Source organism: Opisthocomus hoazin, chromosome 20, assembly GCF_030867145.1.
Source record: "Opisthocomus hoazin isolate bOpiHoa1 chromosome 20, bOpiHoa1.hap1, whole genome shotgun sequence".
Classification (NCBI taxonomy): domain Eukaryota; kingdom Metazoa; phylum Chordata; class Aves; order Opisthocomiformes; family Opisthocomidae; genus Opisthocomus; species Opisthocomus hoazin.
In genome coordinates this window covers 15,643,700-15,665,892 of record NC_134433.1, presented here as the reverse complement: position 1 = coordinate 15,665,892, position 22,193 = coordinate 15,643,700, and the positions used below count along the sequence as shown (strand labels likewise).

Below are 22,193 nucleotides of genomic sequence, written 5' to 3'. Positions count from 1 at the left end.
CACCAGGTCTGGTTTTACTCCTGATCCAGACGACGTTGAGGCCACTTGCGCGGCTTTGGGTCGGTGATAACTGGATTTGGGTCTAGTGGCTTTCAGTCTGGGGAAACCAGAACCCCGCGTGTGCTGCAGCCCTCGCACAGCGTGGTTCGGGGCGGAGAAGACCTTTGGCCATGCCTGCTGCTCCTGAAAACCTCAGCTCTTCAGCTGGGACTTCGGGAGATAAAATTTTCAAAATAGCCAAATGAATTGCCTGGCTTTTGTGAGGAGGCCCAGGAGTTGCTGGGCCGCAAACGGAGCAGCCAAGTGGCAGGAACAGATCAGAACCGATCACAGGATTTTCCTCCAGGCTCGGGTCCAGATTTGTTTCAAGCCACTGCTCAGCATCACACCATGTTCTCGCTGTTACCTGAGATACGTTAGCGCAGGTCTGAACACAAAACCAACACGTGTTCTTCTTTAATCTTTATTGATTTGTTCTTTTTTTTACAAGTATAGAATCTCATTTAAATCAGATAGCTATCTCGGCATCCAGCAATCTGCGTGCTCCTCCTTCAGAGATGCAACAGGGGACACAAACGTCTCGTCGAGGAACGGCCTCGCCTTGCTCTCCCGTGGTCCAGTCACACCTCAGCGGAACCAGTCCCTTCCCGTCGGCAGGGAGGGGAGCGACGCCGGGGAGGCAGCGCCCGCGCCACGGGACGGCTTCTCCCTCGTCTCGGGTTGGAATCGTCCTCGTCATGCACGGCACAAGGCAGAGCCTTCTCCGCAGAGCCATCCTCGGCCGGGAGGTTGAACAGATCGCTGTTTTGCGCAGAGTAATTCTAGAATGCAACATAACCTTGAGGACGTAATGAAGTGATTTAGAAATGGGCTAAGGCAGATCACGACCATCCTTAGAGCTAAGTAATCGGGCGGATTTACCTACTTCCAATTTACTGGTTGATTGAATATTAGAAAACACGGCTCGGCCCCTTCGAAGGTGGCCACGCACACACAGTTTCCCAATTTCTTTGGCTGTCCAGTGCGTGGAGGGTTAACCTCTCGCTTCTGTCTGGAGCCACGTTTGGACAAGATCACTGTTGACTTTCCACCCACAAAAAACAGCGTTTTTCAGTAGTGTAAGCGTATTCCAGGACTACTGCCCTGGCACGGAATGAGTGAAAAAGGATCTTGTATTTATTTGATTTGAATAATTCAGATTTTATTTCACTTGTGGCCGACATGGACTGACTTCACTTTTTTTTTTTTTTTTTTTTGACTTTTAATACAGATTAAGAGCTGACTAACGATCTCAAACACTATATACTGAGAGTCACTACGGATGTTAAAGAAAACACCAGCACTAGCACCGCAGCCCTGCGCGCCTGCCTTCCTGGCTCTTGGCGAAACCGCTGCCGCAGAGCCGGGCCCCGCTCGCGCTGTGCTAGCGCCGCTCCCTCGCCACTACAGGATTTTGCGAGGAAGCAAACAAGCTATGAACGAAAAATCCAGGCTACCGCATCGCAAAGCGCACTTTGTTCATTAACTCTGCCAAGTGCCTTTTCGGCCTTTCCTCGTAGGATGCTAATAAACTGACTGAAAAAGGGAGGGGGGCTTGATGAAAGGAGTAAACTTAGAAGGAGACCTCGTTCTGCTAAATCAGAGAAATGCGGATGGGGGAATCCCTGTAGAGAGATGCTTTGACGGGAATCGTTGGCCTTGCAGGTTGGTGGGGTGAGAAGTAGAGGTTCTGCTGTATGGTAAAGAACCCAAGTTGGCTGTAGAAGGAGAAGGGAATGTCTCCAGTCTGGTCGACTCAGAACAGCGCGTCCCTTCTGTTGCGCTTCCCGTCTGCAGTCCCATTAAATTCCCCAGTAAGGCATCAGGGGTCTCCTCTCTCTCTCATAAACGTCTGGGATGATGCCATACGGTGTCTGTACCATTTTAACCGTCGTCTTCCCAAAGAGCTTCCTCTCGTAGTCTATCAGTTGCCTCCAGAAGCCCACGTTGGGGCGTATAACGGGGCGTCGCGATTTGACCCAGTTGTATGCCTCGAAGAGGGACACCTTGTGATACTTCATCAGGTAGGCGATGCAGAGGGTGGCCGAGCGGCTCACGCCGGCGGCACAGTGGACTAAGGTGGCCCCGTGCTTCCGCGCCACGCTGTTTATCTTGTCGGCGACGCTGTCGAAGTACAGGGAGATGGGGGCGTTGGGCATGTCAGCCAAAGGCACTTTCACGTATTCAAACTGGGGCCAGTTAAAGTTGGGGATCTCGATGGTGGCGTTGATGATGCAGGTGATTCCCCGGGAGAGGAGCAGGTGCCGGTTGGAGGCGACGCTGCCCCGGCTCAGGTACAGCGAGGGGGTGATTTGGGCGATGCCCCCCAGGGCGCCTTCGGAAAGCATTCGTGGAGCCATCAGAGTTCTCGGTAAGGAGTTGTGGCTTCTGGAGGTCATGGAGGATCTTGGCACTCACGCTTCCATTATGGGAAGAGATCCAACGGGATCTTCAGCCGAGGGAAGGGTTGTCTGGCCCGGTGGTGCTAGGACAGCGAGAGCCTCTTCCGCTTCGTCACTGCAAAACACAACAACGCCACGTGAGCGGGGCCGCTGGCCGGTGAGACCACGTCTGCGCGAGAGAACGGGCAAACCCAGCTCACCCGGCCGTGGCCCGGACAACCTCCCGCTGGCAAACCTCCGCGGGGTAAGGTGGGTCTGGGTTTGCACAGCGCTCGTTACCGCGCGGCCCCCAGGCACCGCCTGGACCGACACGAACAAAAAAAAAAGAAAAATCTCCCAGGCTAATTAGCTCCCAATTACTGGCCGAGGGTTTAGGCAGCCTACCTGTGGGCCCGGACTGCGTTTCGCCCGGATTAGCGCGTGGAAGATTAGCTACGCCTTTTCTGCGCTCCATGGCAGCAGCTTCGCAGCTGGCCAGAGTCCCGGGGCTGGCGAGAAGCAGCTCGCTGGGGCTGGATGCAGACGCCAGCGATCTGGGGTGCCCTGCCCTCTCCCCGATGCCACCCCTCTTTTTTAGGTGTACGAAAGGCCCCACCAAGGTACATAAACAGAGGAAAGCCGCTCATTAGAAAAGGCGGTGAGTCACGTCCATCCAGATCAGTCATCAGCTCGCATCTAGGCTGGGGAAGTGTGGAAAGAGTGACCTGGTTATGTCAGAAGCTGCGAGTAAAGCCCAGGCGAGAGGCCGGGACAAGGCAGGCTCCTTTCCTGCTGCCTGAATGTCAGCCTGGCGCTCTGGAGAAAGGCACGCTCCGCAAGGGCCCGCGTGAGCCCCGGCTGCCTCTGCTGTGGCCCCCACCAAGGACCCTGCTTTTATTTGCCCTGCTCCTTCAGGACTTCCGCGAAGCCAGTGGAGAAGCCACGAGCAAGGGGATGAGCCCCGGAGCATTAATAACTGGCAAATCCCTTTTAGCTACGCAGTCTCCAGCTGAGGCTCCGGTCAGCGCGGGCTGGGGACTCCCTGCTCTGCCCCGAGCCGACCGAAGAGTCACCAGGCTTCGCACGGAGGGGACCCAGGGGATGCTCGGCGCCTCGGGTGGGAGGGCGTCTGCCCCTCCAGCAGTTCCCTCTGCGAGGCGGGGGGTCCTCTGAGAGACCCCATCTGCGGCTTCCCCGGCCCTGACACGGCAGGGCAGCACCCGTCTGCATCCCGCGCTCCGGGAAACACCGGCAGGTCTCGGCAGCGGCCGGTAGTGCTGCCAGCGGATTTTTGGCACGGCTTTGCGGTACGGTAACTTCACGAGCGTAACGCGGTCTCCTCTGTGGCTTGCTCCCTGCTGGCAGCTGCTTGAGCAGCTCCTGCAACCACGGGCCCAAAGCGCCGGCGCTGCAAGAGTTCGTGCCCCAACAAGATTTTTGCTGCAGCTGTGAGCGCTCGGCTTCCCCTGCGGACACCCCCCCCACCATCACCCGGCTGGAGAGCAAGGAAAGGGTCTGCAAAGGGATGAAGTCCTTCGAGCAGGGGAAACCCCTGCTCCCAAACAGCCGTTACTGACAACGCAAAGGACTCGGGTACTTACGCTCAGCGACAGCGTCCTGCCCCGAATCACCGGCCGGCACCGCTGCGGAAGCGGGGATGTCGCACGGAGCGTGTCCGACGCTGCGCTGGGGAGAGAGCAGAGCACGGGGTTTACTGGGATCTGTGCTGGAGACCGGCCAGGCAGCCCCTCCGCCGCGGCGTGTTTAAGCCACCCAGTTGAGGTGTTGTGCAGGAACAGGGAGGGAGGATCACGGCTTCCCTGCCTGCTCCCCGGAGAGAGACGCAGGCCTGGGGAAGGCACTCGCTGCCGGCAGCGTAATGCCACCAACTGCTGCCAACACAGCACTCAAAATCACGTTACGCCCAGCGGAATCTGAGGCTGGCACGAAAGTCATGACTCAAAAAAAAAAAAAGTTTAAGTAATTAATTTGCTCCACCATCTCCTTTAGCGTCCGCTGAGACGCTCGCCTCCTCCCAGACAGGGACAGGTCTGTGTTTCTTTACACGGTGCCCGAAGCCCGCTCTGCGCTGGTCCCGCTCGCCCCGTAGCCGCAGCCGTGCCGCGGGGCGAGCGGGAAGGGGCAGAGCTGGTGCCGCGACCCGCAGCACCCCACAGACGGGGCCAGCACCCCCTGCTTCCATTTCTCCAGCCAGACCAGAAACAGCACGAGTCCCCAGCGCGTCGGTGAAGCAGCTCCCTGCTGGGAAACGGGCGAGTGGGAGCCATGCCCGTCCCCCGACCAGCTCTGAGCAGGGCAGAGCCTCCTCGCCCTCCCCGCTGCCGGGCGGCTCATCCGTCACCATCTCCGGCGCAGCCGGGCTGAGAGCGAGGGGCTGGCGGCTGCTCCGTGCTCCCTCCCCGGTGCAGGGAGGGCCAGCGAAAGGACTCGGTTTCCCCGTGCACGGCCTTAAAATGACGAAGGACCCTTCACGCTGAGCTCCGGAGCGAGGGTCGGCGAAGGGAGAGCTGCGGTAGAGCCTGGCAGGTCTCGGTGCTCCGGGACGATGGCTGGCGGGGGGGCTTTGCACAGCGCCGCGGAGAGGGAGGCTCTGGGGAGCGGAGGCGAGCCGGCTGGAGGCCAAACGACCAACCCAAATGGGATTTTTAATGCCGCACCTCCCTCGAGGACGGCTGGGAAGCGTTAATGGAGAGCGCGTGCTGCCGGCGGCTGCTGCCACGGCCCCTGGTCCCTCTGGGAGCAGGTGGCAGCGTCCCTGCCCTGCTCCCGCAGACCGGGGCACCCGCACCTCCGTCCTCGCCGCTGCGCTGGGCTCCCACCGCTCCCCAGCAGCTCTCGGAGCGCTCCTCGGGGCGGCTGGGGCAGGGCCGTGCTGCTTTCCATAACGCGGTTCCTGTTTGCAGGCAGCAACTTATCCGGACATTTGCATGTGCCGGGCTGGGCTCGCTCTGCAAACTCCGCCAGGCTGGCAGCAGACTGCTGTGTGCAGCCCGCACCGAGCAGCCCCCCGCACCGGCATCGCGGGACGGCCGGGACGATGAGCGGGGTGGCTGGGACGGCTGGGCGGTCAGTCCGACGAGCAGACCCTGCTGCGGGCCACGCTGCTCGCCCGTCTGCCCCGGCTCTGCTTGCTGCCGGCAGCGGCGGGGGAACGGGGCGGATTTTGGGGGTCAGCCAGGAACGCAGGCGAGCGCCCGCAGCCCCACGCCGCGTCCCTGGGGTCCGGAATGGCTGGCGCCAGGCAGCGCTGCCTCTGCTCGAGCCGGAGCAGCTCTACTCCAGAGAGCCAGCGTTTTGGAGAGGAGTCCATTACGCACGCGAGAGAGAAGGCTGCTGTGCTCCCTCGGACCCCGGCAGCGAGGATGCTGCCGGCTGCGGCTGGGGCAGTGGGGCGGGTGCCGGCGTCCCTGCCCGCGTCTCAGGGCGCTCGCAGCAGGAGCCGGCTGCGATGCCAGCACTGTCTCAGGCGTGTGGCAAAGCCGCCGTCCTCCTGCCCACACCCCGCAGGGCTGAGCAGCTGCGGGCTTGCGGGGAGCCTGGAAATGTGAGGGGCTGCGGGTGCCTCGGATGGCAAACGCCACGCGCCCGGCGTCCGGCTGGTGACAGGAGCTGCCACCCGGCTGGCGGGTGCGAGTCCTGCTCTGTGCCGATGGCTGCTCCTTCCTGTGACCCTCCTGCCTGGCCCCAGGCGACGGCTCGCCCGGAGCCCACCGCTTCGCTCCCGTGAAACTCCGTTTGCCTTTCTCAACGCGGCCGATTTCACCCTGCCGCGTCCCGGCTGGACTCCAAGGCTGCTGCTCTTCGTGCAGCTTCCCGCCGTTCTGCTGGGGCAGAGTGGGAGGAAGAAAGCGCAAAGCCTCTTCCCAGCTGCTGCTGCGTGCCAAAAAAAAAAAAAAATAAAGGAGAAAAATAGCTGCAGATCAAAGGAGACAGCGGCAGAGCCCAGCGCTGGCCGTGCCAGCCGTGGTACCCGTGAAGGGCAGTGGCAGAGCCGGCAGCGCGGCAGCAAACAGGCTCCTGGCACGGGCACGGGCGCTGGCTGCGGGTCCAGCTCTGCCTCGCTCAGCCCCTGCACAGAGACCGGGAGGGCTGCACCGATACAGCCGGTCTGCTCCATCGCATCGGGGAAAAGCCTCATCTTCTCCTGCTTCTTCTTGGCTTGAGTTCCCGAGCAGTTGTGTAGGCTGGGGCGGTCACACAAGCCTGAAGTCGGCGTCCCCGGGGTGCTGGAGCCTGTCTCGGCTGGCTCCTTGCCGTGCATCGCCCTGTGAAGGGGCCGTGGGTGCTCCCGGCACCCTGCACCGAGGGCTCGGAGCCGCCTTCCACGGGAGACGGGACGTGGCTGTGGGTTCCCACCAAGGGCTGACGTTCCCCTCAGCTACAGCGTGGTCCTTCGGGCAAGCACTGGCTGGTGGTGGGCTGGGAGCGACCAGGTGTTCCTGCTCCCGCATCCTTGTCTGCTGAGCTGACTCCAATTAATGGATTAATTAATCTAGTAACAGCCCTGACGCACAGCAAGCCCCTTTCTAGACTCTGCCTTGGTCTTCCCCACGCACAGAGAGCGGCTGCCACCGTGTGCTCACCCCGTGGGTGGCTGGGGGTCCCCGGGGTCCCTGGTGCTGGTGACACACAGGTGGGACCAGCACAGCCCCCTCCCTCCCCAGCAGATTGGTGGGTTCTGCCACTTCCCTCATCTGCATAATCAGGGGTGGGGGAAGCAAGTGGGTAATTAATTGCAGCCTGGAGATGACTCTGGTCTTCAAAACCTCCGGGTCCCCTCCACACAGCTCCCAGCCTCGGGTGCAGGCACATGGCAAGGGGACGCTTCTCCAGCACCCACCGTCACCAGGACCTCATCCTGCACCCACTGGCTCCCCGCAGACCCCCTGCTCCCAGCCGCGCTGCGCAGGTAAGCCTGGCCGGCTCGCGTCGGGCGCTGCGCCTGCTTCTGCTGGACCTCGAGGTTCTGGTTCACCTGCGGCCGGGAGTTTGTTTCTCTTGTTTTTGCTCCCGGGAGCGTGGTCCTGCCTAAAAAGGCTGAAATCCCCCCAGCAAAGCATTCTTGGTTCCTGGACCTCCTGGGGACACCTCTAAGAGCTCAAAAGACCGAGGCAGACGGGCAGATGGTGGTCAAACGCTGGTTAAACACGCCGTGATCTCTAGGATGGAAGGGGGGAGCCTTGCTTGTCGGTCTCTACACAATGAGTTGGCAAGTCTGAGCTGCTGGCTTCTTGTTCTGCATTCTGGTGCTGCTGGGTGGCTTCCTTTGATATTTTTTGGGGGGATTTTTTAAAAATGATTTTTTTAAGGGCTTCTCTGGCTTGAGAGCAGAGGCTGTGCCCGGCTCCTGAGGGACTCGAGTAAGACTTGCAGGCGGTGTCGGACCGTGTGGCAGTAAGATGGCAATGTAGCTGGTGCCTGGCAGAGGCGAGGGCATCTCCCAGGCCCTTTCTCCACATGAAATTCCGCAGATGTGCGACGCGGCGGCCAGCTCCCCAGCTGGGAAGGCACGGCCGGTCCTGCTCCCACCTCTCCTGGGGTGCTGCCGGCTTTCTGGCAGCCGTTCTCCTGCCCCGAGGCTGCCGGGAGGGCTGTGGCTGCGCAGGGCACCCTCGGAGGGGTGCGGAGGGAGGGCCCGAGGGGTGCCGGGTGCGTGGGGAGGACCCCGCTCCGCAGACAGAGCAAGGACACCGAAGCCCCTGGTTTTATTCCCAGAGCATCATCTGGGATTCGAAGCAGGTTTGTGGGCTGGGTGTGTGAAATGTCAGCACTGAGGCAAGCCTTCTCCCCCTTCCTTCCCAGGAGAGGAGAAGTTATTCATTTTAGGGATGACAAATGCTCTCCAATGCTGCAGTAAGGAGAAGAGTCAATATTGCAGGCAGTGAACGAACGAGCCTGCTCAGGGCTCTTCCTAGCCAGGCTGAACAGCAAATTGCTTCAGAAACGGTCGTGGAGAACAGCATTTAAAATAAATCTCAGCAGCGAGCACAAACCGCAGCCGTTCTCGGGGTCAGGTCTTGCTCGTGCCGAGTCCGTGGGGGTCTGGAGCGGACTTGAGGCCCTCGGCAGCCCTGCGTCTCCCGGGCATCCACAGCTCTCCCTTTGCTCTGCTGAGGTCCTGGCTTTCCTGCCTTCGGCCGTTGCGGATGCGCTCCCGAAGCGTTGCGGACTCCTCTCGGGCGTGTGGTTCAGAGCCACCGGCACATCCCCGCGGCGGCGGGGACCAGCAGTTTGGTGTGGAAGCAGGAGGGGGTGCTGGGGCCATCTGGGCTGTGATGGAGGATGCTGTGACCGACCCCCTGCTTGCAGCCTGCGTTCGCCTCTCGGGCCAGCGCAGGATGGAAGCTGCCAGATGTTAAATCAAGATCACAATCTGCCTACCCGGGGCTCTGCGCAGGCGGGGCTGCTTGCGCAGCACCCAGCACAGCCGGGTCCCCCACGCTGGCAAGAACACACCAGTAACGTCCCGAAGGCTTCGCGGTGCGGCGCAGGCACGACTCCCCTTAACGCGAGACACTCGCAGGGCACGGCTGCGGAACCTCCCAGGGTTATCCTTGCTCAGCAACCCCAGATCCAACGCGTCCAGCCCATGAGTATGCGGTGTTGTTTCCCCCGGTGCGGCCCTGCCTCCTCCCCACACCGGGAAGCCGGGCTGCTCCCATGGCCCGAGCCAGCTCCCGAGGCTGCAGGGCTGATGAGCCCTCATTAGCCTGTCCCAGCCTGCTGTGACGCTGCCTTTGGAGGGGTGACAGCCGACGCGCCTGCGTCACGGCTCGTCTGCCCGCCACGGGTGCTGATGGCGTGCCCGCTGCTCTGGGCAGGCGGGGGGTGGCATGGCCAGGGCTTTGTGAGCCTCCCACAGCATCCTCCCTGCTCCCGCAGCCGCTCTCTGCTCGTGCCGCAGGCACATCGCGCCGCTGAGCCCCTGTCCGTGGCCGCGCTGATCAGGTTAAGGCACCGAGCAAACTCACGAGGGGTTAACGAGCAATTACAAGATGCGTGGGTAGCACCGCCAGCGCTGGGAGACCATCAGGGCATGCCTTGCAGCTTGGCTGCAGCTCAGCCCAGCTGAGGAGCTCCTGAAGGTCTCAGGTGCTCTGCCAGCCCCCCAGCTCCTCCTCACTCCGCCAAAGCCTGGCTCCCAGCTCTGCTCTTCTCCCAGCACCAAAGGAGCAGGGGAAAAAACAAGGGTGGTGAGGTTTTTGGAAGGATCCGTGCGAGGATGCTCCTGGGCCCATTGGCCAGGACCGCAGCTGCCCACCGGCAGCTCGGCCGATGGTCCACGCACGCTGGTGTGACGTCCCCGGCGAGGGAGCAGAGCCTGCCCGTGGGCAGCCGCGGATCCTGGCCACGCAGCCGCCCCCTCCGCCACCGAGCAGTGGGAGCAGGGCTGCTCCCTCCCCGCTCCGCAGCGGGATCCTGCCGGCAAAGCCTCCCGGCACGGGGAGAGCTCCGGCGGCGAGCAGCGGCACGGGCACAGCGAGACCGGGAGCGGGCGCAACCCTTAACGCCGATATTTATCGACTCCTGCACGATACAGCCGCTCCGCTCTGGGGACACGCTCCCCTCGGCAACCGGCAAGAGGGTTTTATGCGAGACAAACAAGCCATCTTTCTTCTTACAGCAGCCTCTGTTATTCCGGAGCCACGGGCTCCTGGCTGGCTCTAACGCGCCGTGCTCTGCGTGGCAGTCGCTTGGAGGGAGTAGCGGGGGCACGGGGCTCGCCGGCAGCGTGGCCATCCCCACCTTGCTTTAAAATCCTCTGGTTGGGTGCATGAAATACTCTTTAAAAACCCCAGAACTGAGCCTGGAGGAGGCATGGACGGGATGCTACAGTTGTGTGCAGCGTCACTTCTGCGCTCAGCTGCACACCAAGGGCTGTTTCTGGACCCCAAGCAGAGATATTGTCTGCTCTGAAGCGCTACAGCTTATTTCAGTGCCAGCTGATGGTATCTGGATTGCAGGTGGAGCTCGGAAAAGCTCCATCCCCTGCTCCCTGTGCCCGACCCTGGGGGGATGCGGATGGAGAGCAGCCGGGGGAGCAGACCCTGCCTGGCGCTGGCTCCTGGGGTGCTGCAAGATGGAGCCGTGTTTGTCCTGGGGACGTGCCCTGCGCGGGCACGGCAGGCGGGAGGGATGCAATCTCTTCCGTAAAACACCGCGACCTGGTGCGTTCGCTCGTGTGGGACCGGGGCCGCGGGGCTCGCCCAGCTCTGCGCTGCCGGGGGCTTGTGCCTCCGGCTGATGTGGCAGGGCTGCGCGCTGGGCACAGGGCTCTGCGCTCTGCCCCGTCCCTGCCAGCCCCCCTCAACACCTGTAAAACCGACGGCAGCTGCGATTTCACCGCGCTGTGCCCGGGAAGCTGCGCGGTGCCTCCGTGCTGGCGCTCGTTCGGACCTCTTCCAGCGGTGCTGCCAACCGGGGCACGCTCCCACTGCTGCCTGACTTCTCCGGGGGGTCTCAAAGCCTGGCACCCACCGTAAACCCGACCATGAGGAATCCCCTGTGGGTGGGCAGGGGCTGTCTGTGCTTCCCGAGGCCGGGCAGCGTTGTGGCGTGGGGCAGGAACAGCGGGAAGCAGGAGAGCAGGATGGGAACGGGCTGGTCGGCTGCGCCCGCCCGCAGCAGCCGTGAGGAATGAGGTCACCTTCTGAGCACATCGATGGGGTTGCTTAGGGTAACAGGAAGGGAGGCCAATTTTCATCAATTATCTGCAAATCAAGTTTACGTGCAGCAGGAACCGCTTCCCGTGCAAGCAGCGCAGGGCCAGCGCCCCTCGCCTCCCAGTACGGAGCCCTGGCTGCTCCACGCTTGGTGAAATCGGGTTTTGCTCAGCAGGAGGGACACTGAGGAGACTTAAATTCCCTTCACGAGCGGGGACTCCTTGCCCCGTGAGCTGCTGTGCAGCCTCCTCCCAAGGGAAGGGACCGCAGCCACCCTCTGCGCTGCCCGGTGGGGGACAACTAAGTCCCATCGGTCCAGCGAGCGCAGCAGCACCTGCTGAGCCTTCCTGCGGCGAAATCAAATCCTGCCTGATTTTTTTTTTTTTCTGTTGTTGTGGGGTTTTTTTGTTTTGTCTTGGTTTCTTTGAAGAGGAGGAGTAGCCGTGTGAGCCCAGCCCACCAGCCGTAGTGCGGGCACTGCTGCCGGGGTGGCCAGCCCTGCGGTGCCCGAGGAAGGGTGGGCAGCGTGCTCCCCTTCCAGCTCAAGGCTTTACTTCCAAGCAGCCGGGGAGCTGGGGCTGCTGGTGGGAGATTTCTCGGCTATTTCCAAATGCCAGAGCTTGATCTGCTGGATGTTTGCGTTATGGTGGCTCAGGGTGTCTTTTCTGAAGTGATAAATCGGCGTGGTGTGTGGCGGGGGTTGTGCGTCTGGAGAGGAAAGGGGCTGGGAAAAGCTCCCGTACCTGGTCTGAGGCATCACCCCCGCCTGCTAGGGAAGCCGCCCTGGAAGCTGGGTCCTGCCGCGGTGGCAGGAAGCCTGGAAGGCTCCTCCGCTGCGCTGGAGAACAGCCCTGCTGGGGCCGGCGCAGGGCGAGCGGGAATGAAGCCGCTCCAGGCACCCGCTGCCTTGCCTGGGTGCGCTGGCCCCTCTCCCCGTCCTGGACGCCCAGATGGGCCGGGTCCCTGGGACGAAGCTGGGGCCGACTCCCGAAGCGAGGTGTCAGACTTCCTCGTGTAGGCTGCGCTTGCCTCCTCCCTCCCGTCATGCCTGGCTTAGAGGATTTTCGCCGCCCTCCTGTACGTTTCCCGCACTCAAGCAGCGCGTGCTCTCAGCCCTTCCAGCTCCGAGACCCCAGCTGGGATCAGGTATTGCCCAGGGAGGCTGTGGAGTCTCCTTCTCTGGAGATATTCCAGACCCGCCTGGACAAGGTCCTCTACAGCCTGCTGTAGGTGACCCTGCTTCGGCAGGGGGTTGGGCTGGGTGACCCACAGAGGTCCCTGCCAGCCCCAAACATTCTGTGATTGAGTTCGGCCACGCGAATTTCCCAACAAGGCCCCGACCAACGAAGCAGCAGCGCCTGGACCGGACCCTGCACAGCAGCGAGGGTGTGGATGAAATCCCCGGGATTTCACCTCCGTGCCTGGAGCGGGACGGGACGCGCGTGCCCCTGCCCAGGGCCCGGGCGAGCCCTCGGGCGCAGGAAGCACGGGCAGAGCTGCGCCTTCACACCTTCTAGGCGTAAACTGATCACAACCTGCTGCATGACTGCTCCCCAGGGACGCGTCGGCCAAGTCGCGGCCGCGGGTCTCTGCCGGCGGGGAATGGCACGTGCTCTCCAAACTGGGGACTCCGGTCTTCCGCAGCTTGGGAGCCGGAGAGCCACAGAGCCTGCCGCAGCCATCGGGAACGCGGCACGGCGGATGGCGAGGCCCGGGGGGAGGAATCCTCTCCCAGACAGAGCAGGGCCAGCCAGCCCGGGGTACCATCAGGGAAAAGAGCGTTTTGTCGGTGCTAATCCCTCCACCGTTCCCGTGGCCGGGGCATTAGGGATAAACCCAACTCGCAACGTGATATTAGGCCGTCTGTCGACGCGCCGAGCTTCAGAATAAAAGGCTCCTTTGCTGCCCAGTCGAACAGGTTGGAATCCTTCCCCACCTCCCCGCAGCCAAAAGCCACCCATTGATCACCGGCGTCGCTCAGAGCGGCTGCTCCGGAGCTGAGTCAAGGGCTGGGGTGCCCCGGGGGCTGGGGTGCCCCGGGGATGCTTGCTCTGTCCTAGGGTGCCCCAGAAGCTGGGGGTGCTCGCTCTGCTCTGGGGGGACATGGGGATGCTTGCTCCGTTCTAGCGTGCTCCAGGAGCTGGGGGGTCTCTGGGGTGCTCCAGGAGCTGGGGGGTCTCTGGGGTGCTCCAGGAGCTGGGGGGTCTCTGGGGGGACCTGGGGGTGCTTGCTGGGCTCCGGGGTGCCCCAGGGACCTGGGGGTGCTTGCTCAGCTCTGGGGATGCCCGCTGGGCTTCAGAGTGCCCCGGGACCTGGGGGTGCTCGCTGGGTGACCCAGGGATGCTCACTCCACGCTGGGGTGCTCTGGGGATCTGGGGGTACTTGCTCTGCTCCGGGGTGCCCCAGGGATGCTTGCTGGGGTGCACTGGGGACTTGGGGGTACTTGCTCTGCTCTGGGGGGACCTGGGGGATGCTTGCTGGGCTCTGGGGTGCCCCAGGAGCTGGGGTGACCTGGGGGCACTTGCTCTGCTCTGGGGTTCCCTGGGAGCTGGCATGTTCTGGGGGGACTTGGGGGTGCTCGACTGGCTCTGGGGTGCCCGGGGATCCGGGGGTTCTTGCTTGGCTCCAGGGATGCTCGCTGGGCTCTGGGGTGTCCGGGGACCCGGGGGTGCCCGCTGGGCTCTGGGGTGCCCTGGGGATGCTCACTCCGTTCCGGGGTGCCCCGGGACCTGGGGGTGCCCGCTGGGCCCCGGGGTGCCGGCAGCGCGCCGTGGGCCGGGGCTCGTATCCCAGGCACCCCGGACCCCGCTCTCCCCTCCCGCCAGCCCCACTCGGGGCTCGGCCGCCCGGGCCGCCCCCCGGCCCCGCTCTCGGGGCCCCCCGCCCCGGGCAGAGCCGCCCCCCCGCAGCCCGCACCGCCTCCGGTGGCGGGGGCCGGGCCGCGGCGATGTGCGGGGGGCCCGCTCCGCTCCCCCCCCGGGGCACGGCGCCAGCCGCTCCCGCCCCCCCCCCCCCCCCCGCGCTCCCCTCACCCCGGGCGGGCTCCGCGCCGGGCCCAGCCGCCCCCCCCGCTCCGCTCTTACCGTGCTCGGCGGCGGCTCCGGGCGGGCGGGCGGGCGGCGGGGCAGGGCAGGACTTTTATCGGGCGGCAGCCGGGCTCCGGCTCCGGGGCTGCACCTGACCGCGGCGCTCGGGGCCGCCCTCCGCCCGCCGAGCGCCGTCACCAGGCGACGGCCCGGCCCGCCCGGCGCGGCCCCGGGCGGGGGCAGCGGCGCCCGGCCCCGCCTTAAAGGGGCCGCGGCCCGGCGGCAGCGCGGCCTCGGAGCGGGGGTCCCGGCGGGGGGGGGACACACACAAGTGGGGGTCCCTGAGGGGACAAGTGGGGGTCCCTGCGGGGGGACGGACAAATGATGGTCTGTGAAGAGACAAGTGGGGGTCCTTGGGGGGACATGACAGGGTCCCTGTGGGGCTGGGGACAAGGGGGGTCCATGGGGGGGGTGTGACAGGGTCCCAGTGGGGCTGAGGATGAATGTCTCTGGGGGGGGTGTGACAGGGTCCCTGGAGGGACAAGATGGGGTCTCTGTGGGGCTGGGGACAAGTGGGGGTCCCTAAGGGGGCAAGTGGGGGTCCCTGGGGGGTGGGACGGACAAATGAGGGTCTCTGAGGAGACAAGCAGGGGTCCTTGGGGGGACATGACAGGGTTCCTGTGGGGCTGGGGACAAGGGGGGTCCCCGGGGGGACATGGTGGGGGTCCCTGTGGGGGTGTGGACAAACGAGGGTCTCTGAGGAGACAAGTGAGCGTCCTTGGGGGGACATGACAGGGTCCCTGTGGGGCTGAGGACAAGTGAGTGTCTCTGGGGGGACGTGATGGGGTCCCTCTGGGGCTGGGGACAAAGCAGAGTCTCTTGGGGGGGTGTGACAGGGTCCTCAGGGGGACATGACAGGGTTCCTGTGGGGCTGGGGACAAATGAGGGTCTCTGGGGGGATGTGGCAGGAGCCTGATGGGGATGGGGATGTCTCGGAGTCACTGAAGGGATGTGGCAGAGCCCCTCTGGGGACATGAGAGGGTCCTGAGGGGGATGCGGCAGGGTCCCTGCGGAGGGGTGACAGCCTGTGGGCATATGGGCAGCTCAGTAAGGGGCACGATGGGGTCCCCGTCAGGGCAGGGGACAAGTGAGGGTCCCTGGGGGTTCATGGTGGGGTCCCGGCGGGGATGGGGGGGGGGTGTCGGTGTCCATGAAGGGACATGACGGGGTCTTTGTTAGGGATGGGACTTGTCCTGTCCCCATGGCGACCCTGCCAGTGTGTGTGGGGACAAGGGGGGGTCCCTTTGGGGATGGGGGTGTGCCAGAGTCCCTGTGGGGATGAGGTGGGTGCCCAGTGGGGGGTGGGACAGCCCTAGGAGAGAGAGCCGAGCCTGACTGGTGTGGACTCGGGACATCCCCCAGCTGCTGCTCTCCCCTCCTGGTGCTGGGACCCAGGCTAAAGCAAGGAGGGGGGCCCGGGGGTCCCCTCGCTCCGTGGGCTGCTTGTGGGCATCATGCTGGGGGTCTGGCTGGTCCCTTGCCAGCGGCAGGGTGGGTCCCCAGGGAGGGACGGCGCGGGCAGAGGGATCCATGCGGAGAAGGGCAGAGTTTGTCTTCGGCTGGAAACCCTTGGGTGAAGGTGGAAGGGTCTGCTCCCACCCATCCCACCAGCATGGCAGGGCTGGGGCAGGCTGCCTGGCACTGGGGAGAGGAGGAGGAGGAGGGCAGCCTCTGCTTTAACCCCTCGGCTGCTGGAGCGAAGCGTTGCCAGCCCGGCTCGCTTTTGTTCAGTTTCTGGTTTCGTTGTCGCGCGTTTGGACCGAAATAGCAAAAATCCCTGCTAGGAAGCTTCCCCTGCCCCGAGCCCTCTGGCTCGCGTCGCGCTTCGGCGGGTTCCGTGACTCAGCAGCCCGGACGGAGCCAGCCCTCGCAGCCCTCAGCACCAAATCTGTTTATTGCTCCAGAGGCTGTTTTTCCGAGAGCCGCGCTGCTTCGGAGCAGCCAGCGCTCTGCCTTCAAACCCTGCCTCTCCAGCGAAGGCTCTCGTCACGCTCAGCGCGGAGGTGGGCGAGGAACAAAAATAGACAAATTAAGAAAACCTCAAAAGGCCAAAAAAATGAAAATGTAAGGGTTTCGGCTCTGTAAGCTCAAGGTTTGCTTTGCCTCCGTGTTGCATCAGCTCTGCTCTTCTGCTGCTGCCTTCCCGGGTGCCGGGGGCAGGGACGAACCCCCGGGTGCTCTCCCCTCTGCGGAGAAGCCGAGAGCTGGGCTGCACCTCGGGGGATGCCTCCGGGAGCCGGGGTCGAGGGACCGTGCCCTGGGCTGGGGGCTCGGAGCCCCTGCGGTGCAAACCCACAGTGGTGTCGGCCCCAGGCAGCGTAGGGAGCGATGAGGATGGGTTTTGGGGTGGCAGCGTCGGTAACCTGTGGGGTTCCCTCCGCAAGCATCCCAGCCCCCCATTTCCCGCTCGTTTGACTGTCACTAAATGAGGAACAGGCCCTCGCCGAGCCCTAGCTGCTCCTCGCCGATGGCTCTGAGCCGCTCGCACGACTGCGGGCGGATGGTTTAATGCTGGTTGAACTTGTGCCTTTAACCTTCCCCCTGCCAGGAGCTTTGCGGGTTTGCAGCGTGGGTTAGAGAGCGCAAAGAGGGGAACTTGGGGGGCCTCTGACCACGGAACAGGGCGAACGCAAGCCTGCACCGGAGCTGCGAGGAAATGTCAGCTCCTCCCCGCGCTCAGCCCCGGCAGAGGGTTCGCCTGGGGATGGCTGGGAGCAGGGCAGGGGGTGGCTGGGACCCTCGGCGGGCTGGCTGGGTGCTGCCGGGGGGCTGGTGTCCTCCACCCCTCCTGCCAAGAGCCATTTTGGCCAGGACGGATGCGTGGAGAGGCAGATGGGACCACGAGGGTTGCCCTTGAGCGCAAGGGAGGTGTCGGGCAGTGAGGGCTTGCTGGGATGCCTGCTCACCCTCTGCCCTGGCCTGGGGGACAGTGGTGCCTGCGTGGGGGCCCCTGCCCCGGGAGGGCAGCCCGTGCTGCCCAGGTTACGTGGGGCAGCAGCAGCTCTCCGGTAAGGCAGACGTCGTGTCGTGGGCAGGTTTCCCCCCAGTTCCCATCAGAACCTGCGCACCCTCTTGGCAGAGATACGAAGACCGCGTACGGACGAGATGGTGGAAGAGGGACCACCACGGTGCCTTTGCGGGCAATGGCACTGGAGGGGCTCCAACCCACCCTACCGCAGCCCAGGCTGGCAGACCCGGACCCGGCGTGCTGGGGTGAGGGTGGCACGGTGCAGTCCCGGGCACATTCCCGAGGGGTGCGTCTGGCCCGCAGCCCATTAGCTGGTCATTAGGGCTATTAGCTTAATCACCGGGGTGTTTTCCTGCCGCGCTCTGTGATCGGCAGCAGCCGTGGGGTCACGCCGGCCGGCTGAGTGGGGAGCAGATGGCTGCTTTCCGCATGGCCATGGCACGTGTGTGCGGAGATCCGCCGCCATCCATCCATCCATCCGTCCTCTCCAGTTTCCATGGCTACGCCAGAGTTTACCCTTCCCCGCCTTCGGCCGCCTGCACAGGCGTGATGCAAAGAAAGGCCCCCGCGTGATGCAGAAAGCCCAGGGACGTGGGACCTCACGGTTTTTGGGAGCAGCACCTGCCTCCCAGGGTGGAGTGGCAGGCACCCACTGCCCTGTCAGCACTTGTGTCCCGGCCAAATGGCACCTTCACGGTGTTGGGGGGAGCAGACCACAGTTTTGGGGTGCTGCCTCCTCTTCCTCGACTCCCTGATGGCAGCAGGGACCCGGGGGGAGGCAGTGAGCTATCTCCCAGGGATAAATCCAGCTGCGGAGCCATCGGCTGCCTCTCGTTCAAGGCGAGGTGACAGCGCGGAGCAGAGACCCCTGAGCAGGTGCTCGGGCTGCGGCTCGTTAATTGGGAGAGAACAAAACCTGAGCTTTAGGTCAACGTGTGCGATCAAAGTGGCTGAATGTGGGTCACCGGAGGCCTCTCGGGGGGGGCAGGGGGATGTCACCGCACTGCAGGGGTTTAGTTTGCCTTCCAGTGACACAAGGAGCAGAGGGGGGTAGCGCATCCCATAGCCCATCCCAGCCTGCGGCCGAGTTCCTGGGGCAGGTTTTGGCTTAGGGGCTGCTGGGACGGGGCTGGGGCGCAGCCGGCTGCGAGGACGCGTGACCGTTTCCAAATCCCTGGGCTGCTCTGATTCACGGGGCCGGTGGGTGAAGCGGGAAGTGTTTCTGTAGCCCAGGTGTGGTACGCTCTGCTGCGGGGATTCATGCGTGCCAGAGGCTTAGTCACGGCCGGGGCAAACCTCGTGCCTCGCCTGGGCATCCCTGCCCGGGCTGTGGGGGGGAATGCGCCGTCCCCCACGGCCAGCCTTCCCTCTGCCCTCCAGCCTGGTGGGCTCTGTGGGGTTGTGGGAAGCAGCTCTGCTAAGGCTGGGTGCATCGAGGGGTCCCCTCGCTGCGTTGACCAGCCCCTCGCTAGACCGCGGGGCTGTAGAGACGGTGTGCTGAGCACAGAGCCCGTGGCACGGGCTGCGTTTCGGCAGCTCCCTTGGTGAGGTGCAGAGGGGTGCCGGGGTGCTGTTTGGTCTCGGGGGGGTGAGCTTCACCCGGGTGCTGAGACACGGGGCTGCGCAGCAGCGTGAGCGTGCGTGCCTCTGGCCTGGCTGCCGGTGATGCTCCGCGCCCTTCCCCGGGGACGGGCTCTGTGGCCAGGCGGGGAGGCTGGGGCTGATGGACTGTCCTGGCCGGGCAGCTCAGCCTCCCCAAAGGCGCTCGCCGCTCCTCGCACCTCTGCCACCATGGCTCCCTCCCTCCCCGTCCCAGCCCGCACATCGACGCCTGCTGCCCCGGGGGCTCTGCCCTGTCGCAGGGACCTCAAACCCCTGGTAGAAGCCCACCCTGCCGCAGAGCCAGCCCTGCCAGCGCTGTGCCCGGCTGCTCCAAGCCCCCAGCCCAGTCACGTCGAATGGGAAGGGTTGGGGAGCGCTGGTGCCTGCGGACGCCGGTTCGTGAACCATTGGCTTTCCAGACAAACTCTGCAAAAGAAATAAGATGGCAGCGATCGTACGGAAAGCTCAAGGGATGCCGGGTTGCTTTCTCTGGTGCAGAAGATGATCCTTGCTCGGGGCTGGCAGGGAGCCTGCGGTGGAACAGGCATCGCCGAACAGCTCCCGCGCCACAGGGACCCAAAACGCTGGGCACCCCGCCTGCCCCGAGCTTCTGCGTGACGCCACGTCAGGGATTCTTGTGCTCTTTCCTACTCCGTCTGTGGCCCATTGGGTTCCCACTCGGTGCTGGGACGCGTGGCCTGGCCTGTGGATCCCCTGCGGGGAGCAGCCGGGTGGGACGGGGGGGCTGCGGGCATTGGTGTGCGTGAGGCCGCGGGTGGGTTTGCTCCCCGGCACCCGCGTCAGCTCCGGCCGAAGGGAGCGGGGTGGAAATGTGGGTGCTTCCCTGGCTCCGGCGTGCGCACGCTCTCCGCGCTCCAGAATGGATCTGTGCTGGCTTTTCCCGGAAGGCTGCAGAACCAGTTTGTTGGAGGGGCAGAGGAGATGGCCGCGGGGCATCGCCGAGTGGTTGGGATTTCTCCCTTTTTGGTGTCGCACGGCCGGGAGGACAGCTCTGGCGTTTCGTGAACCCCAGCTGAAACGCCGCCGTTCCGGTGCCGCGGTGTTTGTCTCCAGAAGGAGCTGGTTTAGGTTTCACCGGCCCCACCTGACGGCAATTCGAGCAGGCACTAAAACTAGGACTTCTTGTGCCTTCGTTATCGGCGTTATCTGGCGGGCGGCAGCGGCCGCGGGGAGCCCGGTGCCATGCTGGGGTCTGCGAGCCCCCGGGGTCTGCTCCAGGCAGCCCCCACCGCCCCGGGCTGCGTCACCGGCCGACCGCGTGCGTGTGCTGCCTGTGTGACGGCAGCCGTGAGACCCAAAAAAAACCCGGCACCGATGCTTCTAATGACAGGCAAATAACACAGCCCCGAAGAAGATTCATACCGCGCATTCCTCCTGCCACGGCTATTAGCGGTGACTAAGGCTGTGCTGGGATGGAGCAGCAGCAGCCTCCCCGCATCGCCCGAGTCCTGGCGTAATTAATTCTGCAGGTACCGGTATTGGCACCTTACCCCAAAGCGGCCGTCTTCCCGCCTGTCCTCAGCCTTGTTCCTTATTTAATCTTTCATGTTCACCTGAGTCTCTAATTAAGCCGACTGCGATCCTTAGCTGAGAGCCTGCAGCGCACTGACGAGGGCTGGCGTCCCCAGCGCTGTGCGTGCGAGCCCCGCACGGCAGCCCGCTGAAACCAACCCCCGGCCCACCGAAACCAACCCCCAGCCCATGTTTTTACCTTTGTTTTCCTTTTCTCCTTTTTCTCCCCCCCCCCCTTCACTGGTCCCAAAGCAGAGTGTGAACTGAGGGCAAGTTCTTGCAAAAGGTGTGTGGGGACCGCTGTGGTTTTTTGTTTCCCCCCACCCATTTTTCAGCAAAGTCATGACCTGTTAGACTGAGGTATCTAAAAAGTGCTTTTATTGGGTTTCTTCTCGCTGTCAGCTGCTCTCCGCAGAGCTCGTGTCCGGCTGAGGCAGGGCAGCACGGAAACCCGGCGTGCCGCTTCCCGAGGAGCCGGCCGGTGGCAGGGCCAGGAGCAGCCGTGGTCCTGCCCTTGCCGTCCCGCCTGGCTGCCGTCCTGTTACAGCATCCCGGTTAAAAATAAAACCGCACGCCGAGGCGGTGAATGGGGGTCTGATTTCCCTCGGCTGCCGCTCTGGGCGATGGGGAGAGATGCGCATTGTAAATAGAACAGCATATCCATGGCAACCCCAACTTTTCATTATTGTTAATTACTCGCACAGCGCCGGAGCCGCGCATGGCGCTTCCCGCCGCAGACAAAGACAGATTCCCCCTCTCAAAGCCTCTCCCGATGCCACCGGGCGCGCTCCGGGGAGGCTGGAGCCGGGTCTGGCAGGCAGCGATGGAGACATTTTGTGAAGAACCGGAGAGGAGCTGGGATTTGAGGGAGGAGGGACTGGTGTGGCAGAGAGGCAGCCGGGAGCTCGAGGGAAGATTTTCTCCCCAAAAGCTCTTTCCCTGAGCGCTGGGAAATGGTTCGGAGGGGCCGCGGCAGCGCGTGGCTGGCTGGGAGGAGGGGGACAGAAGGGATGGGGAGAGGGGCTGCCCTGTGCCCTAGCACTGGCTTTTCTTCCCCGTCTGTGGCCCTCGTGCGAGCGGGGAGCGGAGGCAGCCCCAGCAGCGATGGTCTCTGAAGGGGCAGGGGCCTGCCCTGTTCTAGAACCACTGCTTTGGGCGGACCAGCTCGGCCTCAGCAGCACCCTCTGGGTGGGTTTTGCTTGTCCGTTCGCTGGGTTTTAGTTTATCGGAAGCGGTTTGAAAGCTCTCGGGTGGCGGGGTCCCTGCCCTGCAGAGAGGCACCGACCCTGGCACAGGCGCGCTGGAAGCCTCTTCCCTTCCCCGCTCGGGAGATGCTCCGCGAAAGCGGAAAACCTGGTGGTTTCGTACTTTCATGTGACACGAGGGAATCGTCCCAGCCCTGCTTCCCCACTGCCTTGCGCTCTCCTGCTCACCTGGCAAGGAAAAATCCCTTCTTTTGCCTCCCCTCCGGGCCAGGGACAGGATCACCACTCTCACCGTCCCAGAGCTCTCGTCTCCCCGAGAATGGCCAAACGGCTTCGCACTGCCCCGAGCACAGGGGTCGGGTGGCTCCGCGCGGGGTCAGAGCGGGTCCTGGTCCCCTCCGGGTCGCTTTGGGGCTCAGGGACATCGCTGAGGTTTGCGGGGTGGGGATGTTGCTGTCTCGGGGTGCTCACAGCAGGTACCAGTGTACCTGTCTCGCCTGCTGCTCTCTTGTACGTGTCACGGCTGGGCAAGGGGAAAGGTCGTTTATCTGTTGGTTTGCTGTCAAAAGACAACTGGGGAAACCATTCCCAAGGATTTACAGCTTGCTTTGTCCCTTCCCTTGGTATTCCCAGTCCATGCAGTCTCAACTTCTACAGGCTTTAATCTTCAACATGTAACTTGCTACTGCTGCTTG

General features: G+C 63.7%; 1 protein-coding gene across 2 annotated transcripts; it reads right to left on the bottom strand.

Annotated features, from left to right (window-relative positions):
• Positions 1-449: 449 nt before the first annotated feature.
• Positions 450-14,337, bottom strand: DUSP14 (dual specificity phosphatase 14). 2 transcript variants are annotated; one of them, XM_075440444.1, is made up of 3 exons: positions 14,188-14,337; positions 4,022-4,106; positions 450-2,556 (listed from the first exon to the last, which is right to left on the bottom strand). In XM_075440444.1, the coding sequence occupies exon 3, from the start codon at positions 2,436-2,438 to the stop codon at positions 1,842-1,844; it is 597 nt and encodes a 198-aa protein (XP_075296559.1). In that variant the 5' UTR covers positions 2,439-2,556; positions 4,022-4,106; positions 14,188-14,337; the 3' UTR covers positions 450-1,841. The 2 variants fall into 2 exon arrangements, with proteins under 2 accessions (XP_075296559.1, XP_075296560.1); XM_075440445.1 differs by having other exon boundaries at positions 4,022-4,101.
• Positions 14,338-22,193: the final 7,856 nt, after the last annotated feature.